This window comes from Schistocerca gregaria, chromosome 10 (genome assembly GCF_023897955.1).
Source record: "Schistocerca gregaria isolate iqSchGreg1 chromosome 10, iqSchGreg1.2, whole genome shotgun sequence".
Classification (NCBI taxonomy): Eukaryota; Metazoa; Arthropoda; class Insecta; order Orthoptera; family Acrididae; genus Schistocerca; species Schistocerca gregaria.
The window spans coordinates 119,074,718-119,096,967 of NC_064929.1; the positions used below are offsets into that span (position 1 = coordinate 119,074,718).

Consider the following 22,250-nt stretch of genomic DNA (forward strand, 5'->3'; position numbering starts at 1 on the left):
GTGGTCTGGTGGTATGCAGAGACAAAATCGGTGATCCTAGTGCAAAGAAACTTTCGTCGATTTTACAAGAAAGCGCGCCCGTCGTTCAAGACTTTGGCTACTGGGAGTGTTGCGAAAGGGCAAGGTGGTGGTAAGCCTGGGATCAGCGAACATCGTTTGGAACAAGTGCGGCGGTCATTCGAACGAAGTCCTCAGAAGTCAGTGCGACAGGCAGCACGAGAACGTCGTATGAAACGTTCAACAGTGCACAAAGTGCTCCATCAGAGATTACGTTTGTACGCATATAAAGTGCAGGATGTGCAAGAAATCGAGCCTGATGATAAACCAAAGCGAGAATTTGCATGTGTCATGTTAGATCGCATTGCCGAGGACGAGACACTTTTATCACGCGTGATGTGTACTGGCGAGGCACCCTTTTACGTGTCAGGAGCTGTCAATGGTCACAATGTGCGCATCTGGGGGTCCAAAAATCCACATGCACCTAGGGATCACATGCGCGACAGTCCGAGAGTTAATGTGCGGTGCAGTTTGATAATAAATCGCATTGTTGGGCCGTTTTTCTTTCAGTAGCCGACTGTGAATGGAGCCATCTACCTGGACACGTTGGAACAATTTGCCGTGCCACAGATAACAGACCTGCAGCCAAATGTGATGTTTCAACAGGACGGTGCACCGCCCCATTGGAGCCTCGATGTCCGAAAAATTTTTAAATGACACATTCCCGCAACGATGCATTGGCCGTGGAGGTCCAATTCCTTGGCCGCCACGTTCGCCCGACATAACCCCCCTCGATTTTTTCTTGTGGGGTTATGTGAAAGACCGGGTATACGCTACACAAGTAAAGGACCTGCAGGACTTGAAACAGCGCATAAGAATTGACGTCAACTCTGTCACAGAACAGACGCCCCGTAACACATGGCACGAAATCGATTGTAGACATGATATTTTTCGCGCTACCCTTGCCGCACATGTACTGAACCGTCCACTTGCTGAGCTGCTGTATGATTTCCCTGCGTCAGTAAATTGTGTTTCCTCTGAGATTTTATGGATTCAAATGTTGGAGTCTCATTCTGGACACCCTGTATAATCTGGCAGGAAGCCACACGGCTAACGAGGCGACCACTCACCACCTGGTGCTCGCCTTGGTCCTCGGAGTCGCAGGCGCTCTCCTGGATGTTGACGGATCGCCGCAGCCTCCTGGGCCGGTCCCCCTCCACCGACCTGGCGTCCGCCTCGCTGCCGGCGTCCCCGGAGTCCTGGCTGGGGCTCGAACTGGGGCCCCCCAGCTCGGTGTCCGTGTCGCAGACCTCGTCCAACAGCGAGCGTTCCTCGTTGGCTTCGGTCAGCAGGCGGCGCAGCACGGCCGAAGACCTGCCGGGGTCCTCCGTGTTGGACCTCCTGCGACACACCGAGCTTCCATTACCGCCCCCGCTCCAGAGTGACACGTAGGGAGTACCGCACTGACACAACTACTGTGACGGTGGGCGTACCCTGTGGCCGTATTAATGTCAGGAGCGTAACAGCACGCTGATGTAAGTGGAAGGGAGATCACTGCTGTCAGCTGCAGAGGGGCATTATGTGGTCGAGCAGTGGTAAAAACTGTTGTTTTGAAGAGCGCGCCGCAGCGCGTAGTGTGAAGCAGTCGCCCTCCGTTTCTGGCGGAGGCGCCGCTGTGGCAATCGCAGCTTTGGTGTCTTCCTCCGGTGGGTCTCATCTCCAGACCGTCCAGCAGAAAGCCCAATCCTGCCTCTGCCTACTGAAATTCCTGTCTGGCCGGACATGGGGATTGCATCCTTCTACCATCCTCCACTCCTACATATCCCTCATCCGTCCTATCCTCTGTTATGCCAGCGTTGCCTGGATCTCTGCTCCCACCCGCTTTTACAAGGCCCTCCAAATCCTTGAACGCCATGCCCTCCACCTTGCCTTGCATATCCGCCTTCCTTCCCCCACACGGGTCCTGTATAAACTGATCCCCTTCCCCCACCTCCTCCTGTTCCTCCAACATTTCTGCATCCTTTACATTGTCTGCAGGCTTGATCCCCCCCCCCCCCACCCTCTGGTTTCCTCCTTCCTCTCCACCCCACGCCCGTTGCCGCGCTGTCGCTGTATCCCTTCGTCTCACCACCTCCACACGCTCCATCTCCTTCATCAGGGCAATTTCCAACGCCTCCCCTTCCCGGATGACGGACTTCGCCGCGACATCTACCCTTCCTTCCAACTATAACCTGGCCTTCTTTCTCCCCCCCCCCCCCGCTCCCCAGGGCCCCCTTCCTTTTCTTCTCCTCTCCTTCTCCCAGAGCGGATTTTCCTCCTTCCCCCCCCCCTGCACCCCATACTTGCCTCTCTCCTTCCCACATCCCTCCCTACCTGGCCCTCTTAGGCGCGCCCCCCACTCATCTCTCCCATCTCTTCCCCTCCCTCCCTTCTTCCGGCCTCCCTCAACTCCTTGCGCCTGGCAGATCCTCCATTTTGATCATCGTCAGTGTGCCACATCAGTGTTGTGTTTAGTGCTGCTTCTTCAGTGCATCAAGAGGTGTGATTTTAATTGTGTACTGCCTTGAGGTTCGCCGTCAGTGTTTGTTATGCGCAACACCATCCATCGATACTTTTTATGCTCCGGTCATACTGTGCCTTGTGTTCTTTTAATTGTCGCAGTGTGTGAATTTTTGTGTGCGCTACCTTTTTACAGTTTTTTATCTCCATTTTACAGTCACCCCGTTTTTTGTCTATTGCCTTCCATGATGTTCCCCCTTTTTTTATATCTATGTTCACCATATTCTGTCCTTTGTTATTTTTAAATGTCTTCTATTGTTTGTTCTATGTCTTTCGGCTGAAGAGCAGCCAGTATGCTGCTGCCAGCCCACCCCAATGGGGAACTGAAATACAATAAAGGAAAAAAATCCTCTGGTGGGAAAGGGGAAAGGTTGCCTGTTCACGTGCATTTAAGGGGCCCTATGAGCTCACCAGTCGGTCAGTCTGGGCCAGTCTCTCGTCCCCAGCTTGCTAGTCTGTCTCTCGTCCGCATTTTTTAGGCAGTTAGTGTCTGTCTGTCGTTCGGAGTGCTAGTATGTTCGTCGTTCCGATCAACCTTTAAAGCCGGCAAAATGAGAGTATTTCCACCCCGCCAGTAAGAGAACTCAGCGAGTGGTCACCCGGTCGGGGCTGAGTTCCTGCATCTGAGTCTGCGCGTGAGGCCGCCAGTCTGCTCGAGTTGCTCAGGCAATGGTCACTGGCGGTTGGATCGATCAGTTGGTCTGTCGCGCACTGAGACACATGATGACTTGTCCGCCTGGAGCGTCGCCGCATGTGAGGTCGCCACGTGAGTCCAGTGGGCCGCGCCGTATAGCGAGGGGTAGTGGCTTCGCGGCCGACACGAGAGCAACAGGAGTCAACCCACGACATCGGTCTGGCCGGGGCGAGCTGCGACGCCGTGAGACGGGAGATCGGCGCGCCTTCCTGCGACCGTTGAAGCGGCTGGCAGCGGGCGGTTCGGGAGAGCGTTTTGGGCGTGCTACGGCACGTTTTCGCCAGACTTCGCAGTTTATTAGAAGTTAAGTGATTCGTGATATGTTGTTTCATTTACTTGTTAAATTCTACTTGTTTTCTTGGTCAGTCTCTCGTCCCCAGCTTGCTCGTCTGTCTCCCGTCCGTATTTGTTAGGCAGTTAGTGTCTGTCTGTCGGTCTGCCGTACGTTAATAGCTGCCTCTGTCCTGTTTGTCGGATTCGGTGTTAACGAATTTATTGCTTAAGGTGTAAAGGCCGAATTCCTGAGATATGTTTTTATCTTGACTATCATCTTGAGAGGCGGTATATGTGTAATGTAGAGCATGTTTGACTAATCTTGTATATTTTATGTAAGACTGCATTTCTTATCTTTAATTTAAATGCTCATTTTACTATACAAGGCTCCCACCCTTTTAAAAAAATCAAGTTGAACGTTCGGTGGCAAGTTAATCTTTTAATGTTAGTGTTTTGTACCATTTCCATCCCTCCTACAGGGTGCATAGTTTATGTGTTAGTGTGAGTTGTAAAAATTTTTTGTTTAAAGTAATCTGGTGTGTTGCAGATTTGCACCTGTGTAGTCTTTCAGAGGTTGTTGTGAGCGGTCGTAACTACGGCCGTGTCAAAAGGGAGCGGCAAGGTTCTCAGCCCATGAAAGTTTCTCCTTTCTGCCTCTGAATAAATTGTAACTTGTTGTTTACAGGGTGCTTACTGATTATAATTTTAAATCTCTTATAGAAAAGGCTTCTAGGAATAAAAATTACATTTGTTGAAAGAAATTTGATTTGTTTCCACCAGTTACCCACTGGCAACTGCTTCCACGCTCAGACAGTGTGATTAAATGTGTTAATGTTCTTGACGAATCGATAGTAGATAGAGTAAATTCTTAAGAAAAGGTTTTGAAAGTAAATTCACGGTTCAGTGGTATCAGCGGCGACCAGTGAAAATGTGTACCGGACGAGGACTCGAACCTGGGGTCTCCAGCTTACTAGGCAGCTGCGGTAACCACTGCACGAATGCAGGAAAGACGTCCGACGTCGTGTGGGAATCTCCGAGAAGCGAACGCGAATATAATGGACAGGGTCTGCGGATGGTGTGGGTTGAAGCTGTGAACAAAGAAAAGTATGGCCATCCTATTCCCCTGCTTTTGCTGCCGTCCGCAGTTCAGGATTGGTTGAAACCGCGTCACGTGACAATAGCAGACATTGTGGGCCCAAGCGTTTCGCGTGAAGCATAGGAAGCGTTGTGTAAGTTCGAAGTTTTAATTAGAATAATGCCTCATTGCTGTGCTTTTGGTTGTTCGTTTCGATGCGAAAAAGAAGGAAAACTGTAAAGGATTCCTTGCGAAGGGAGACATGCAACAAGGAGAATATTGGTCTCAATGGGAAAGGTTACCGGAACTCTACTTACCCATTCAGTTAATTTAATTCATTTTGGGCGTGAGTGTTATGGGACCATTGCTTTTCACAATGTATATAAATGACCTAGTAGATAGTGTCGGAAGTTCCATGCGGCTTTTCGCGGATGATGCTGTAGTATACAGAGAAGTTGCAGCATTAGAAAATTGTAGAGAAATGCAGGAAGATCTACAGCGGATAGGCACTTGGTGTAGGGAGTGGCAACTGACCCTTAACATAGACAAATGTAATGTATTGCGAATACATAGAAAGAAGGATCCTTTATTGTATGATTATATGATAGCGGAACAAACACTTGTAGCAGTTACTTCTGTAAAATATCTGGGAATATGAGTAAGGAACGATCTTAAGGGGAATTATCATATAAAATTAATTGTTGGTAAGGCGGGTACCAGGTTGAGATTCATTGGGAGAGTACTTAGAAAATGTAGTTTATCAACAAAGGACGTGGCTTACAAAACACTCGTACTACCTATACTTGAGTATTGCTATCAGTGTGGGATCCGTACCAGATCGGGTAGACGGAGGAGATAGAGAAATCCAAATAAGAGCGGCGCGTTTCGTCACAGGGTTATTTGGTAAGCGTGATAGCGTTACGGAGATGTTTAGCAAACTCGAGTGGCAGACTCTGCAAGAGAGGCGCTGTGCATCACGGTGTAGCTTGCTGTTCAGGTTTCGAGAGGGTGCGTTTCTGGATGAGGTATTTAATATATTGCTTCCCCCTACTTATACCTCCTGCGGAGATCACGAATGTAAAATTAGAGAGATTCGAGCGCGCACGGAGGCTTTCCGGCAGTCGTTCTTCCCGCGAACCATATGCGACTGGAACAGCAAAGGGAGGTAATTACAGTGGCTCGTAAAGTGCCCTCCGCCACACACCGTCAGGTGGCTTGCGGAGTATGGATGTAGATGTAGGTGTAGAACAGCAAAAATAAGTCAGAAGAGCTAATAGGATGGTATAATGTTAATTTAATTACCAAATAGAAGTCTTAAGAGATAAAACTGCCACTGTTACCACATAAAACGAAAAATAGTGAATGCTACCATACAAATTTGTCATGACTGGTAAAACATTTTACCTGATTAACGGCACAGTATAGTTAAACTTATATTTACGATTCTCACAAAAACAAATTGTACTTTCTTCCACACAATATAATGTACAAAACGAACAGAAATTTTGCACTAGGCAACTGCCGAACTTACGACCTTTTATTCAGTAACCATTAACGTTAGCAGGAGGGTATTATTATTGTTGCAAGTTGGCCGCTAAACTACATTGTCTTAAGATGGACACACTTTTTACTGTTTCCTAGAGCCTAATTTTTAACATAGGGCTAGTTGTATTCGAACACATTTTAAAAATATTTTGTCCTCTTCTACTTTCGCCATCATTCTCCTAATGCAGACAAAATTTTATGGGATAGATCTGACAAAAATATAAATCATGCGTAATCATACAGACACGTTTATTAATTCTATTTACTAAGGTACCACACACCCTATTTCCGCAGTACCTAGAAACAGGAACAAGAAGTAAGTCAATATAGAGCTTTTAAGTAGCTATGGGTTTTTTCTTGCACTTGCGAACTAGTATTGGTTCCTTTTTGTCCTGCTGACTATTGAATAGGACCAATAAAAGCTAATTACGAAAACAGGTGTTCAAACTCGATACGGCAACAAGAACTGCGAAATCTGCTTTAGCTATTAATAAAGGATAGCAGGGAAAAAACTGTGTTTCATGCTTGCCACAACAAATACTTTTCGACTCTTTTAGCTTAAATTGGTTGAGATTTTTTTGTCGCTAGATATTCGACGTTCCGTTTGAAGCCACTGATCAGTTTTATCAGTGCATTAGACGGTTGAGTGCGCTTCTTTAAAATACATAACTAAATATGCTTGAAAACTCAATGTATCGCCAATGGAGCAGTGGGCCAAAAATGGCGGCCACTGAGAAGTTGGCCATACTTTCCCTATACGGAGCTTTAGTGTGGATCGGCCGTAATGCGTACCGAAATGGTCAGTGCAGTTGCGACAACGCTTTGTTCCGGACGCCACAGTGGTTACCGCACCTGCCTAGTACGCAGGAGGTCCTGGGTTCGATTCCTATTCTGGTACACATTTTCGCTCGTCGCGCTGACTCTGCGTAATGTCCCACTGCAGCTGACAGTAATGGTGCCCCTTCCATTTACATACAGTGTTTCACAGCTGGTAGGTCTGCGTGGTGTCTCTTCTTCCATGCATTCATGGAAGCATCCTGTCTAAGTAGTTTATTTTTATGTTGGCACCGCTATAGACTGTGTTAATATCTCTGACGGCGCTCTACGCCTTTGGCAAGAGATTCTGTGGTTGGGCGGACTAGCAGTTAGCGAGTGGATAGAGAAGTGTGTGGATACCTTTAGTGGAGACTCTGTGTTGGTAGGACACACATTGCAGAGTGAGATGAGGGATGATGTGTTTACAAGAAAATACGCAAGAAAATGTATAATGTTGGTTGTTTGTTTGATAATGATGGGTAGTGGAAATATTGACTACTAAATAAATTTTGCAACTGTTGTCACATGAATAAGGTAAAATTTTCTAAATACACTCCTGGAAATTGAAATAAGAACACCGTGACTTCATTGTCCCAGGAAGGGGAAACTTTATTGACACATTCCTGGGGTCAGATACATCACATGATCACACTGACATAACCACAGGCATATAGACACAGACAACAGAGCATGCACAATGTCGGCACTAGTACAGTGTATATCCACCTTTCGCAGCAATACAGGCTGCTATTCTCCCATGGAGACGATCGTAGAGATGCTGGATGTAGTCCTGTGGAACGGCTTGCCATGCCATTTCCACCTGGCGCCTCAGTTGGACCAGCGTTCGTGCTGGACGTGCAGACCGCGTGAGACGACGCTTCATCCAGTCCCAAACATGCTCAATGGGGGACAGATCCGGAGATCTTGCTGGCCAGGGTAGTTGACTTACACCTTCTAGAGCACGTTGGGTGGGACGGGATACATGCGGACGTGCATTGTCCTGTTGGAACAGCAAGTTCCCTTGCCGGTCTAGGAATGGTAGAACGATGGGTTCGATGACGGTTTGGATGTACCGTGCACTATTGAGTGTCCCCTCGACGATCACCAGAGGTGTACAGCCAGTGTAGGAGATCGCTCCCCACACCATGATGCCGGGTGTTGGCCCTGTGTGCTTCGGTCGTATGCAGTCCTGATTGTGGCGCTCACCTGCACGGCGCCAAACACGCATACGACCATCATTGGCACCAAGGCAGAAGCGACTCTCATCGCTGAAGACGACACGTCTCCATTCGTCCCCTACGGCACTGTGTAGGATCCTACGGTCTTGGCGTGCATCCGTGCGTCGCTGCGGTCTGGTCCCAGGTCGACGGGCACGTGCACCTTCCGCCGACCACTGGCGACAACATCGATGTACTGTGGAGACCTCACGCCCCACGTGTTGAGCAATTCGGCGGTACGTCCACCCAGCCTCCCGCATGCCCACTATACGTCCTCGCTCAAAGTCCGTCAACTGCACATACGGTTCACGTCCACGCTGTCGCGGCATGCTACCAGTGTTAAAGACTGCGATGGAGCTCCGTATGCCACGGCAAACTGGCTGACACTGACGGCGGCGGTGCACAAATGCTGCGCAGCTAGCGCCATTCGACGGCCAACACCGCGGTTCCTGGTGTGTCCGCTGTGCCGTGCGTGTGATCATTGCTTGTACAGCCCTCTCGCAGTGTCCGGAGCAAGTATGGTGGGTCTGACACACCGGTGTCAATGTGTTCTTTTTTCCATTTCCAGGAGTATATATTGTTTGTTCTTCAACAAAATCTTTCTTTTGCTAACCATACAGCTCCTAGTATTTAGAGTCTATAGTAGTTAGAATCTTTTTATTTGCTACTTGTTGTTGCTACTTGCTGTAACTGGTGTAGTTCGTGCTATGAGCATTTTCTGTGAGGAGACTTATGAAAAAGAATGGGGTTTACACTGTTGGGATTCGTGACTGAAAGGAGTGTAGGCAATTAACAGAGTTGGAGGTAGTTCCACATTTATTTAATTTCATGTATTTTGTACTTTTACTATAGTTACGATTTCTTACAATTCAGGGCCCTTCTTTTGTGTTAATTATTGGAGGTCATGTTGTCGATGTCTAGCAGTCAGATTGCGTTGGCTTAGTGTATTGTGGGTAATAAAGGAATAGGTTAAATCTGAATTGTCTTCGTAAGGGAAAATTCTGTAGGTCAGTGTTTCATAAAAAACAATTAAAGAGCTAGTTTCAGCTGTTGGTTGGGGAAAGCGGACGTTGACAAAGTGAAGTGGGGACCGAATGACGAACAAATTTTGATTAAAGTCCCGGAGGACCGTCGTGACACAGATGAACTGCGATATTCGGGAAGCCGCACATTCCCAGAATGAAGAAACTACAGAATAGGAACCAAATTAGGGGCACGATCTATTTCATATCCATGGATTCACTCTATATTCGCGCATAATGCAACAGTATTTTGGACCACATATTGTGTTCGAACATTATACATTACCTCGAAGAGAACGGATTTAGGAAACATCGTTATTCTTAAACACAACTAGCTCTTTACTAACACGAAGTTCTGAGTGCTGTTGACAAGGGATTTCAGATTGATTCCGTATTCCTAGATTTCCAGAAGGCTTTTGATACTCTACCACACAAGCAGCTTGTAGTGAAATTGCGTGCTTATCGAGCATCGTCTCAGTTGTGTGACTGGATTCGTGATTTCCTGTCACAGAGGTCACAGTTCGTAGTAATTGACGGAAAGTCACCGAGTAAAACAGAAGTGATTTCTGTTGTTCTCCAAACTAGTTTTATAGCCCCTTTGCTGTTCCTTGTCTATACAAACGATTTAGGAGACAATCCGAGCAGCGGTCTTAGGTTTTTTGCAAGTGATACTGTCGTTTATCGAGTACTAAAGTCATCAGAAGATCGAAACAAATTGCAAAACGGTTTACTAAAGATATCTGTATGGTGCAAAAATTGGCAGTTGAGGTCATCCACATGAGTGCTAAAACGAATTCGTTAAACTTCGGTTACACGAAAAATCTGTCAAGTCTATAGGCCGTAAATTCAACTAAATACCTAGGTATTACAATTACGAATAACTTACGTTGAAAGGAAGACTTAGAAAATGTTGTGGGGAAGGTGAACCAAAGACTGTGGTTTATTGGCAGGAGGCTTAGTGTAACAGATCTACTGAAGACACTGCCTACTCTACGATGGTCCGTCCTCTTCTAGGATACTGCTGCGCGGTGTGGAATCCTTACCGGATAGGACTGGCGGAGTACATCGACAAAGTTCAAAGAAGGGCAGTCACTGAAATTTAACACGATTTTAGGTGAACATCATTAAAAGAAAGGAGTTTTTCGTTGCGGTGGAATATTGCCACGAAATTTCTATCAGTAGCGTTCTTATCTGAATGCGAAAACATTTTGTCGACGTCGACCTTCACAGGGAGGAACGATAATCATAATAAAATAAGGGGAATCAGAGCTCGCACGGAAAGACATCGGTGTTCGTTTTTTCCGAATAAAAAACAGGAAAATGGAATAATAGAGAATTATTGTGAAGGTGGTTCGATTAAACTCCTCTCAGGCACTAATAGTGATTTGCAGAGCATCCACGTTGATGCAGATGTAAATCGCAGAGATGCAAAAGTGTGCAGATCATGCTGTTCTGCAGTGGTCATTAAAAATATCAGTGGCAACAATGCTGTATATATGAATTTTCACTATCCTTCAAGAAAATCTGCTTTCTGAACAATGATAAATAATATTCCTGGAATGAAAGGTCTGCAAGGAGAGCATCTGTAAAGTTTGGAAGGTATGAGACGAGGTACTGGCAGAAGTAAAGCTGTGAGGACGGGGTGTGAGTCGTGCTTGGGAAGCTCAGTTGGTAGAGCACTTGCCCACGAAAGGCAAAGGTCCCGAGTTCGAGTCTCGGTCCGGCACACAGTTTTAATCTGCCAGGAAGTTTCATAAGTAATATTGTTAAGCTAGTGTCCTCCAGGGAAATGTGAATCTTCAGGGAGCAAAAGAATTCTATCAGGTCAAGCATCACGCACTTGTCAATTACGTTTCCAGACGTTATTTCATGCAAGAATTAGTACAATTTAACACAGACATTTAACAGCTGTTTCGATTTTCTTACTCCTTTTATAATTATTTATACTTGAATCCAGTATGATGCTTACTATTATTACAGGCAGGCGCCTAACTTAAAATCGGCAACGTACATGAATGTGACGAGACTGCTTCTTCCGAAACCACAAAGCCATTGGGCTTCATTTCTCAGTGTCGCTTCTGCACAGTGTCGTATTTCCTCTCAATTCATTAGCTTCCATAAGCTAATGACATGTGTAAGCTATACGGCAGTCCGTCTTCAGGCCACAAGTGGCGCATCAGGACCATCCGACTGCCGTGTCTTCCTCAGATGAGAATGTGGCTAGGAGGGGCGTGTGGTCAGCACACCGCTCTCCCGGTCGTTATGATGGTTTTCTTTGACCGGACCCGCTACTGTTCGCTCGAGTAGCTCCTCAATTGGAATCACGACACTAAGTGCACTCCGAAAAATGGCAACAGCGCATGGCGGCCCAGATGGTCACCAAGTGCCAGCCATGCCGGACAGCGCTTAGCTTCGGTGATCTGACGGGAACCGGTGTATCCACTGTGGCAAGGCCGTTGCCTATAATCTATACGGGGGTTACAAAATCTTCGCATATAACATATAGAAATGATAGATCGGGTTATGAGGAACAACTTTTCTTAGATATGTTTGCTGTTGTACTGGTTGTGTCCCTGAGAAAGGCAGCCTTAGTGTCGTATTGAGGCATCTGAAAAATATATGTAGTAGTCTGAAGGCGAAGCAACTTCTGTGTTGAAGGGTCAATGTGAGGGAGCGAAGGTTATAGTAAGCCGGTAGCTGTGTCTCGGTTAGAAACTAATGGATACCCGATGTGGTTTCATGTTGAGGACTTTGCAGATTTCAGCAGAGTCATGGATCGACATTTGCAGTTCCTCAGAATCGGTGAAGTGGAGAAGCTTTTCTCCAACGGCAGTGGAAGTGTCATGGAGAGACATCTAAATAGTTCAAATGTCTCTGAGCACTATGGGACTTAACATCTGAGGTCATCAGCCCACTAGAACTTAGAACTACTTAAACCTAACTAACCTAAGGACATCACACACATCCATGCCCGAGGCAGGATTCGAACCTGCGACTGTAGCAGCAGCGCGGTTCCAGACTGAAGCGCCTAGAACCGCTCGGCCACTCCGGACGGCGAGAGACATCTGCAGAATGCGTATAGGAATGCAAAGGCGAGGCAATTTAGTGCTCCTACGACAGTAAGGTGGCACCAGAGTCACAGTTAGTTAGCATCTGTGCCTGGGAGACAGGTCAATGGACACCCAGAAGAGTTTCCGTGGTGAGACCCTTCGTAATTGCCAGAAGCGCTAGCATAGAAGTGCACTCGCAAAAATACCCCAAATAAGCGAGCGAGGTGGTGCAGTGGTTAGCACACTGGAGTCGCATTCGGGAGGACGACGCGTCTGGCCATCCTGATTTAGGTTTTCCATGATTTCCCAAAATCACTCCAGGCATATTCCAGGATGGTTTCTTTCAAAGGGCACGGCCGACTTCCTTCCCCGTCCGTCCCTAATCCTATGAGACCAATGACCTCACTGTCTGGACTCCTTCCCCAAACAACCCAACCCAACCCCAACTCCACCAGTATCGTAGAGCCTGTTTTAGGAGGCCAGCATCCGTGCCATCGAGAGAGTAACGTAACGGTAGCGGAAGGGTCTGCACAATGACTTGTCTGTTACAATTGCGAAGTGGGCCCACCGAAATTAAAGTTCCTGATTCTCTCCTAAAATATCATTCTCCTCTTACAAGGAAACATCAGCACGCCGAGCTGATATTTTAAGGAGGAAGAAGAACCCTTGTAACACACCAGCCCCAGGCGTCGATCCTGCTCCAAAATATGGGCCATAATTCTGATAGGACGCAGCTACATCTTTTAAACTTAGCACACACCGGTCTTTGTCACACGCTCCACTCCACTGCAGCCGCCAACGACGTTCCTTGTCAATCACTGGGGTTCAACCGTTTTTTTTAACTAAACCACTTATAAAAGTTTCAGCGCTTCACACAATTTTCACAAAAAAAGGTAGACCACTGAAAGTTAACTGACGTGCGAACTTCAAGCGGACACGCCATTGTTAAATGGAATATTAAGGCTATAAACAAAACAGTTTTTATCAAACAGCTGTTCTCATAATTTGGATTTGCAGCTCCTTGTGTCTACTGTGTTTGCAGTTAAATGTGAAGGATGTCAGGTGAGCCTGTTATGCAAAACACCGTTTTTTCTCAGTACCCAAATATGTTTCAGCACCACTGTGCCATCATCTGTGGGTTTCCGTTTTATTTAATCTGTAATGTGAAACATTTTTGCTAAATGATTACAACATTATGTGCATGTTTAGTTTAAACAATAGTTCGTTTCTTTTTGTTAATATCTTTACACTTGCTGTGCATGATTTCAGAACCACTTGTGTATTATTTATTACAGGTAGCTTCTCATCTGCAACCAAACGATACTGATGAGAAATTTTGTAGGGAGTTAACCTATCATCTAAACGCATTTTATTTCGTCGCGATATTTCGCGCCTGTATTCGTTTTTACTTATGTTTTCGTGTGGCAAGCCCTTTTATTCTCAGCATCATGGTGAGGTGTCGTGATGCACACATAAATATAACACGTATTTTCACAAATACAGTCATAAAAGCGCTTTGCACTTCACCCAAAACACTGTGTAATTGTGGTTGTTGTGTCTCCCAGCCCAGTCAGTGTTCATTTGTTCACCAGAGAGTTCGGCGCCAAATTTGAATTTTGTTTACATTTTATCTGTGTGAGTGAGTGAGTGTGTATGTGTGTTTTCTGCACGCTTCTTAGCTGTTTGTGGTGCCTTTTACACGGTGTTACTTTTTTGAGTAAAATGGTGAGTCGTTGCAGAGTGTATCCAGTTTTTCGTGTGTCTGTGCATTTTTGTAAAGTTCCTTTAATGTGTTAAATAGTGTGCCCTTGCAGAGGGTAGTGTTTTCCTTCTACTATTGCCTTCTCTATGTGGAAGTTTTCCTCAATAGCCACTTTGCTGCATAGTCTGTGGATGGGTTTTAGCATTCTTAAGCTGTTTCTATTGTGGTTGAGTGGTGATTGTGGGCTGTGAGGTGGTCAGCAAATGTGCTATGGAAGCTGTTGCATTTTGAAGCTCTGAGATGTTCTGAATATCTGGTTTTGAAGTTTCTGCATGTTTGTCCTATGTACACTGACTACCAGGTGTTGCATGTGAGTTCATATATTCCTGATCTGTCAAATTTATCCATGCCTGTTTCTTGTGTTCTGACCTTTTTTTGTGTTGTGTTCTCTGTCTTGTATCCTATTTGGAGTCCTTGTTTATTTAATATTCTGTTAACAATCTTGTTACTGTTGGGGAGTATCTGCCATGTCGTTTCGTTCGTGTGTTATTGCTCTGTTGTGTCTTTTGCTTGGTCATTGTTTGTGTTTTGTTCAACAACAAAAAATGTTGAAATATGTGTGAAGTCTTATGGGACTTAACTGCCAAGCTCATCAGTCCCTAAGCTTACACACTACTTAACCTAAACTATCCTAAGGACAAACACACACACCCATGCCCGAGGGAGGAGTCGAACCTCCGCCGGGACCAGCCGCACAGTCCATGACTCCAGCGCCCCAGAACGCTCGGCTAATCCCACGCTGCTGTTTTGTGTTGTCCTGTGTTGGGTGAGGATTTGTGTGTGTGTGTTGTGTTATGCTCATTTTTGTATTGTTTACACATTTTTTAATTTAACGTGTCTACCAATGGGTATCTTAATCATTTTCTACTGCTATTTGTTTTATTGGGTTTAGTTCTTGTGTTTAAATCTGTTTGTTCATGGGTGTTCTGTTTAATATATGGAGCATGAATCTAAAGTTTGCTTGCTTATGTGTCAATGGGTGGTTTGAAAGACTGAATGGTGGTACTTGTGGTTGTTGGTTTCCTGAATATTGTGAAGTTGTGTGTGTTATTTGTTTTATGTATGGCGAGGACTAGAAAATCTAGTGTGTTGTTAGTTTCTGTTTCTAATGTGAAGTTGATTTTTGGGTGTAAGTTGTTTATTTCATTGTGCAGTTGTTCTATGTGTGTATGTGGTTCATCAATCAGGCATATTATATCATCGACATAACGGTACCAGTATATAATTTTGTATTTTTCTGATTTTATTGTGTGTCTGAAGATCATGTTCTCCAGGTTGTTTCTTAAATATATTAGCTAGGAGGGCACTAATTGGTGATCCCATTTGCATTCCTTCATGTTCATAATAAAATTCTTTGTTGAAAACAAAACAATTTTGTGATGTTATGGTCTTGAATATGGTTACTTCATTGATGTGTGAGTCAGGTGTGTTTCCTTGTTGTTTTAATCATTGTGTGATGGTGTTGATTGTTTCATTTATTGGAACACAAGTGTACATTGATGTGACATCAAATGATATGAGGCTTGCTGTGATGAGGTTTGAGTCTGTCGATTAATTCCTTTAAGTTTTTCAAGTTCCAGTTGTTATCAAAAGTGTAAAATTTTTTTAGTGGTGTGTGTGTTCGTTGGCTAGGTGGTAGGATGGAGCATTCCGGAATTTAATGACTCGTCTTAATGGGATATTATCCTTGTGAATCTTTGATAGGGAGCTTTTGGATTTTTCTGTGTCATCCTCTTTACCTTTCGAGAATATATTTTTGATGTTTTTCAGTGTCTCTTGAATGTTTTTCAGGTACCTTGCTGTTGGGTCACTGGTTAGTTTAGTAACTTTGATAATATCTAGTTTTTTCTCTATGTATTCTTTTTCATATTTACAGTAATATTCCCATTGTCTGCTCTTATTACTCTGGCATTGTTCTATTTTAATATTTGCTTTAGCTTGTTGGCCATGATTTCCTCTGATGTTCTATGATGAGAAATAATTGTGGATTTGTGTGTTCTGATTATCTGTGTTATTTCTGCAGCTACTAATTCTCTCGTCAAGTTTGCATTAAAATTTGGTGTGCTCAATCTTTCTTGTTCCTTTATAATATGTTATGGTTCCATTATGAGGTTTTCTATTGTTTTGTGTGATATGTTTGTGTTAATGTTGTTTTTTGGTGGAAGGATCTTTTCTTGTTTGGTAATATTTATGTCAGTTAAGTTAATGATTGTGTCATTCAATTTATATTGTTGGTTGTGGTTGTTTTCAGTAAATTTGATTGTGCTGTTAATTATTCTGTTGAGTTTTCTGTTTTGTTTGTACCGTTTTTCTTGCATTACTTTCTGTATGTATGTCTTTTCTCTCTCTCTGTTATTTCCTCAAAGTGAGCTGGTATTGTAAATGTGATGCCAATTCTAAATGTGTTTGGCAAAGTTAAGCGATTACTGTTTAGCATGTAATTCCCTAATTTCTTGCTTTAGCCACAAAATCTCCACTTTCTTTTTCACTTTATTCGGTGCAGATGACATGGCATTCACAGAGTTGGAGCAATATTAGACCTTTGGTAGCTCTAAATATGTCTCTCAAAGGTGATGCGTACATAAGCATCCCATCTGATCACCTATGTCCACTGATAACCATTGTGCATTCCTATTGGCAATTCCAGCAGGACACTGCGAGACCCATGACGTCCAGAATTGATACAGAGTGGCTCTTCTGTGTTAAACACTTCCACTGGCCGGCAAACTCCCCAGTCATGAAGATTATTGAGCATACCTGGGATGCTTTGCAACCTGCTTTTCAGAAAAGACCTCCACCCCCTCGTACTCTTGCGGATTTATGGACAGCCCTGTAAGAGTCAGGGTGTCAATTCCCTAAGGCACTACTTCAGTCATTGGCACCGGCCTTGCCGCTGTGAATTCACCGGTTCCCGTGAGATCACCGAAGTTAAGCGCTGTCGGGCGTGGCCGGCACTTGGATGGGTGACCATCCAGACCGCCTTGCGCTGTTGCCATTTTTCGGGGTACACTCAGCCTCATGATGCCAATTGAGGAGCTACCCGACCGACTAATAGCAGCTTCGGTCAAGAATATCATCGTAACGACCGGGAGAGCGGTGTGCTGACCCCACGCCCCTCCTATCCGAATACTGTACTAAGGATGACACGGCGGTCGGATGATCAAGGTAGGCCACTCGTCGCCTTAAGAAGTACTACTTCAGCCACTATTCGAGTACAAATCATCTACATCTACATTTACACTCCGCAAGCCACACAACTGTGTGTGGCGGAGGGCACTTTACATACCACTGCATTACCTATCTTTTCTGTACCAGTCGCGTATGGTTCGCGGGAGGAACGACCGTCTGAAAGCCTCCAGCTATAATCTCTCTAATTTTACATTCGTGATCTCCTCGGGAGGTATAAGTAGGGGGAAGCAGTATATTCGATACCTCATCCAGAAACGCACCCTCTCGAGACCTGGCGATCAGGCTACACCGCGATGCAGAGCGCCTCTGTTGCAGAGTCTGCCACTCGAGTTTGCTAAACATCTCCGTAACGCTATCACGGTTACCAAATAACCCTGTGACGAAACGCGCCGCTCTTCTTTGGATCTTCTCTATCTCCTCCGTCAACCCGAGCTGGTACGGATCCCACACTGATGAGCAATACTCAAGTATAGGTAGTACGAGTGTTTTGTAAGCCACCTCCTTTGTTGATGGACTACATTTTCTAAGGACTTTCCCAATGAATCTCAACCTGCTACCCGCCTTACCAACAATTAATTTTATATGATCATTCCACTTCAATTCATTCGTCATCTCCTCGGGAGGTATAAGCAGGGGGAAGCAATATATTAAATACCTCATCCAGAAACGCACCCTCTCGAAACCTGAACAGCAAGCTACACCGCGATGCAGAGCGCCTCTCTTGCAGAGTCTGCCACTCGAGTTTGCTAAACATCTCCGTGACGCAATCACGCTTACCAAATAACCCTGCGACGAAACGCACCGCTCTTCTTTGGATCTAAGGACTCTCCCAATGAATCTCAACCCGCCTTACCAACAATTAATGTTATATGATCATTCCCCTTAAGATCGTTCCTTACGCATATTCCCAGATATTTTACAGAAGTAACTGCTACCAGTGTTTGTTCCGCTATCATATAATCATACAATAAAAGATCCTTCTTTCTATGTATTCGCAAAACATTACATTTGTCTATGTTAAGGGTCAGTTGCCACTCCCTGCACCAAGTGCCTATCCGCTGCAATTTGGCTACAATTTTCTAATGCTGCAACTTCTCTGTATACTACAGCATCATACGCGAAAAGCCGCATGGAACTTCCGACACAATCTACTAGGTCATTTACATATATTGTGAAAAGCAATGGTCCCATAACACTCCCCTGTGGCACGCCAGAGGTGTGTAGTGTTGCGGCACTTCTGCGTGGTCACGGGGGTCCTACACGATATTAGGCAGGTGTACCAGTTTCTTTGGCTCTTCCGTGTAAATGCAACACCGAAAAAATACTACAGTCACTGTTTTGAAACATTTTTAAAGGCGATTTTAGCTGTATAGTGATTCAGTTGGAGACCGGTTTCGAAGAAGTACAGTGATTTTGTGATCGTAAGCACAAAGGAACTCTTAGACAGTGTGTGCAGTGAGAGGTGGCGGTGTGGGTACTCACCAGAGCAGGCGCTGCTGGGCCGGCGTCATCTCCGCGAAGCGGCCGTCCTCCAGCAGGACCTTCTTGTCGGTCACGAAATCGACGACGCGCAGCAGCACCCGCCGCTGGCGGGCGAGGGCGGGGGCGGCGTCGGCGGCGGCGTCGGCCCCCAGGCGCCGCGGCGCCTCCGCCGGGGGCGTGCTGCGGCCGTCGCTCTCGTCCACCGAGACGCGGAACGGCGAGCCGGGGACATGGCGGCCGCGCCAGATCACCTGCGGGACAAAGCGAGCCCGTGATTTTTTTAACCTCTTTTTGTTCGTTTTAGTTCGTTGCATCTGCCCGGGGCGGATTTCGCAAGACACCCGTTTCAGTTCGTCGTTGATCCATTAACTCATTTTTTTATTACAGAGGGCTGCTAACCATCTGACCTAACACGGTGAGCTACTGTGCCACCCTGACGCCACTTCGGTGACTTGCGCGTCGATAAGGATGAAATGATGATGATTAGGACCAACACAACGCCCAGTACCTGAGCGGAGAAAATCTCCGACCCAGCCGGGAAACGAACCCGGGCCCTTAGGATTGAGTCTGACCACTCAGCTACCAGGGGCAGACTGCAGCTGCACTGTCTTGAGCACAAGGGTTAACTTGACGCGAAGGCAAAAGCACTCTGTCGTCAGGCCACAAGTGGCCCATCGGGACCATCCGACCGCCGTGTCATCCTCAGTGGAGGATGCGGATAGGAGAGGCGTGTGGTCAGCACACCGCACTCCCGATCGTTATGATGGTTTACTTTGACCGGAGCCGCTACTATTCGGTCGAGTAGCTCCTCAGTTGACATCACAAGGCTGAGTGCACCAAGAAAAATGGCAACAGCGCATGGCAGACCGGATGGTCACCCATGGCCGGCCACGCCCGATAGCGCTTACCTTCGGTGAGCTGACGCGATCCGGCGTATCCACTGAGGCAAGGCCGTTGCCTGACGCAAAGGGCACACACTGTATTTTTCCGCGATCGCTGCAGTTGTAATGGACCCGCAGGCGTTAGCTGGGATAGCTACCCGGGAAAACATCAGACAACGCCCGAAGGCCAATACCTTGAATACATCAAAGTTCTGGGTAGTATGGGCAGACAACGTCTCTCTAATAAAAGTTTTTTATTGCCTTCAAAATTTTACAACTTCATTAACTTGGTTTTAAAATACGAGGGTGAGTCAACTGAAAACTTTAAATTTGTAATAACAAACCGAAATTTCGCGCCGTTATCTTGTAAGGGCGATGTACTTGAGGAAAATATTATCGAAATGGAAGAGAAATGGGAGATATGATACTGCGCGAAGAGTTTTACAGAGCACTGAAAGACGTGGGTCGAAACAAGGCCCCCGGAGTAGACAACATTCCACTGGAACTACTGACGGCCTTGGGAGAGCCAGTCCTGACAAAACTTTACCATCTGGTGAGCAAGATGTATGAGACAGGCGAAATACCCTCAGACTTCAAGAAGAATATAATAATTCCAATCTGAAAGAAAGCAGGTGTTGGCAGATGTCAAAATTACCGAACTATCAGTTTAATAAGTCACAGCTGCAAAATACTACAAGAATTCATTACAGACGAATGGAAAAACTGGTAGAAGCCGACCTCGGGAGAGATCAGTTTGGATTCCATAGAAGTGTTGGACCACGTGAGGCAATCCTAATCCTATGACGTATCTTAGAAGAAAGATTAAGGAAATCAAACCTACGTTTCTAGCATTTGCAGACTTAGAGAAAGCATTTGACAATGTTGCCTGGAATACTCTCTTTCACATTCTGAAGGTGGCAGGGGTAAAATACAGGGAGTGAAAGGCTACTTACAATTTGTACAGAAAGCAGATGGCGGTTATAAGAGTCGAGGGACATGAAAGTGAAGCAGTAGTTGGGAAGGGAGTGAGACAGGATTGTAGCCTATCCCCGATGTTGTTCTATCTGTGCACTGAGCAATCAGTAAAGGAAGCAAAAGAAAAGTTCGGAGTAGGAATTAAAATCCATGGAGAAGAAATAAAAACTTTGAGGTTCGCCGATGACATTGTAATTCTGTCAGACAGCAAAGGACATGGAAGAGCAGTTGAACGGAATGGACAGCGTCTTGAAAGGAGGATATAAGATGAAGATCAACAAAAGCAAAACAAGGATGATGGCATGTAGTCGAATTAAGTCAGGTGATGCTGAGGGAATTAGATTAGGAAATGAGACACGTAAGTAGTAAAGGAGGTTTGCTATTTGGGGAGCAAATTAACTGATGGTCGAAGTAGAGAGGATATAAAATGTAGACTGGCAATGGCAAGGAAAGCGTTTCTGAAGAAGAGAAATTTTTTAACATCGAATATAGATTTATGTATCAGGAAGTCGTTTCTGAAAGTATCTGTATGGGGTGTAGCCATGTATGGAAGTGAAACATGGACAAGAAGAGAAAAGAAGTTTTGAAATGTGGTGCTATAGAAGAATGCTGAAGATTAGATGGGTAGATCACATAACTAATGAGAAGGTATTGAATAGGATTGGGGAGAAGAGGAGCCTGTGGTACAACTTGACTAGAAGAAGGGATCGGTTGGTAGGACATGTTCAGAGACATCGAGGGATCACCAATTTAGTACTGGAGCGCAGCGTGGAGGGTACAAATCGTAAAGGGAGACCAAGAGATGAATACATTAAGCAGGTTCGGAATGATGTAGGCTGCAGTAAGTACTGGGAACTGAGGAACTTACATAGGATAGAGTTACATGGAGAGCTGCATCAAACCAGTCTCAGGACTGAAGACCATAACAACAACAATATCCTGTAAGTTGGTAAGCGTGCTACAAACATTGTGCATAATGGGCTGTAGGTGGCAGCATAGTGCAGATGCACACATACCGTCGCAGTATCAGTATAAAGATGGCCGCCCCAATTGCGTCTTGCACCAGGGAAGAACAGCGTTCTGTAATTCGGTGTTTGCTTTGTGAAGTGTGAAACCTACTGAAATTCATCGACGAATGGAGGTTCAGTACGGTGATGCATGTTTGTCACCGCAGCAAGTCTACGAATGGAGTAGGAAGTTCGCAAATGGTGTGACTAGTGGAAGATGCTCCTCGTCCAGGTCAGGCACAACGAGTTGTGACTCCACAGAACATCGCAGCAGTTGAAGCCGTAGTGAAGGGAAACCGCTGAGTGACTCTGAATGACATTGCAGCATGTTTACAGATCAGTCATGTGTCAGCACACCACATTGTGGAAGATGTGCTCCAGTTTCACAAAGTGTCGGCAAGATGGGTGCCACAGCAGCTGACTCCTGAAATGAGAGAATGACGTGTCGATGCTTGTGAAGGGCTTCTTCGGCGCTTTGAACGAGAAGGTGATGGCTTGCTTGCAAGAATCGTTACTGGAGACGAAACCTGGGTTCACTTCCACCAACCGGAAACGAAGAGAGCGAGCATGGAATGGCGACATTCCCCATCACCAAAACCAAAGAAGTTTCGAACAGAACCGTAAGCAGGGAAGATTCTGCTGACTCACTTTTGGGACGAAAAAGGCGTCATTTTGGAGCATTACATGCCTAGAGGGACGACTGTCA

General features: G+C 45.7%; 1 protein-coding gene across 1 annotated transcript in view; it reads right to left on the bottom strand.

Annotated features, from left to right (window-relative positions):
* LOC126293450 (uncharacterized) overlaps positions 1–22,250 on the bottom strand; it is an 807,495-nt gene that overhangs the window by 122,415 nt on the left and 662,830 nt on the right. The window contains exons 9-10 of the mRNA XM_049986682.1: positions 18,682–18,932; positions 1,128–1,398 (exon numbers count right to left, since the gene is read on the bottom strand). Of these exons, the coding sequence (XP_049842639.1) occupies positions 1,128–1,398; positions 18,682–18,932 (522 nt within the window). The remainder of the gene's footprint in view (positions 1–1,127; positions 1,399–18,681; positions 18,933–22,250) is intronic.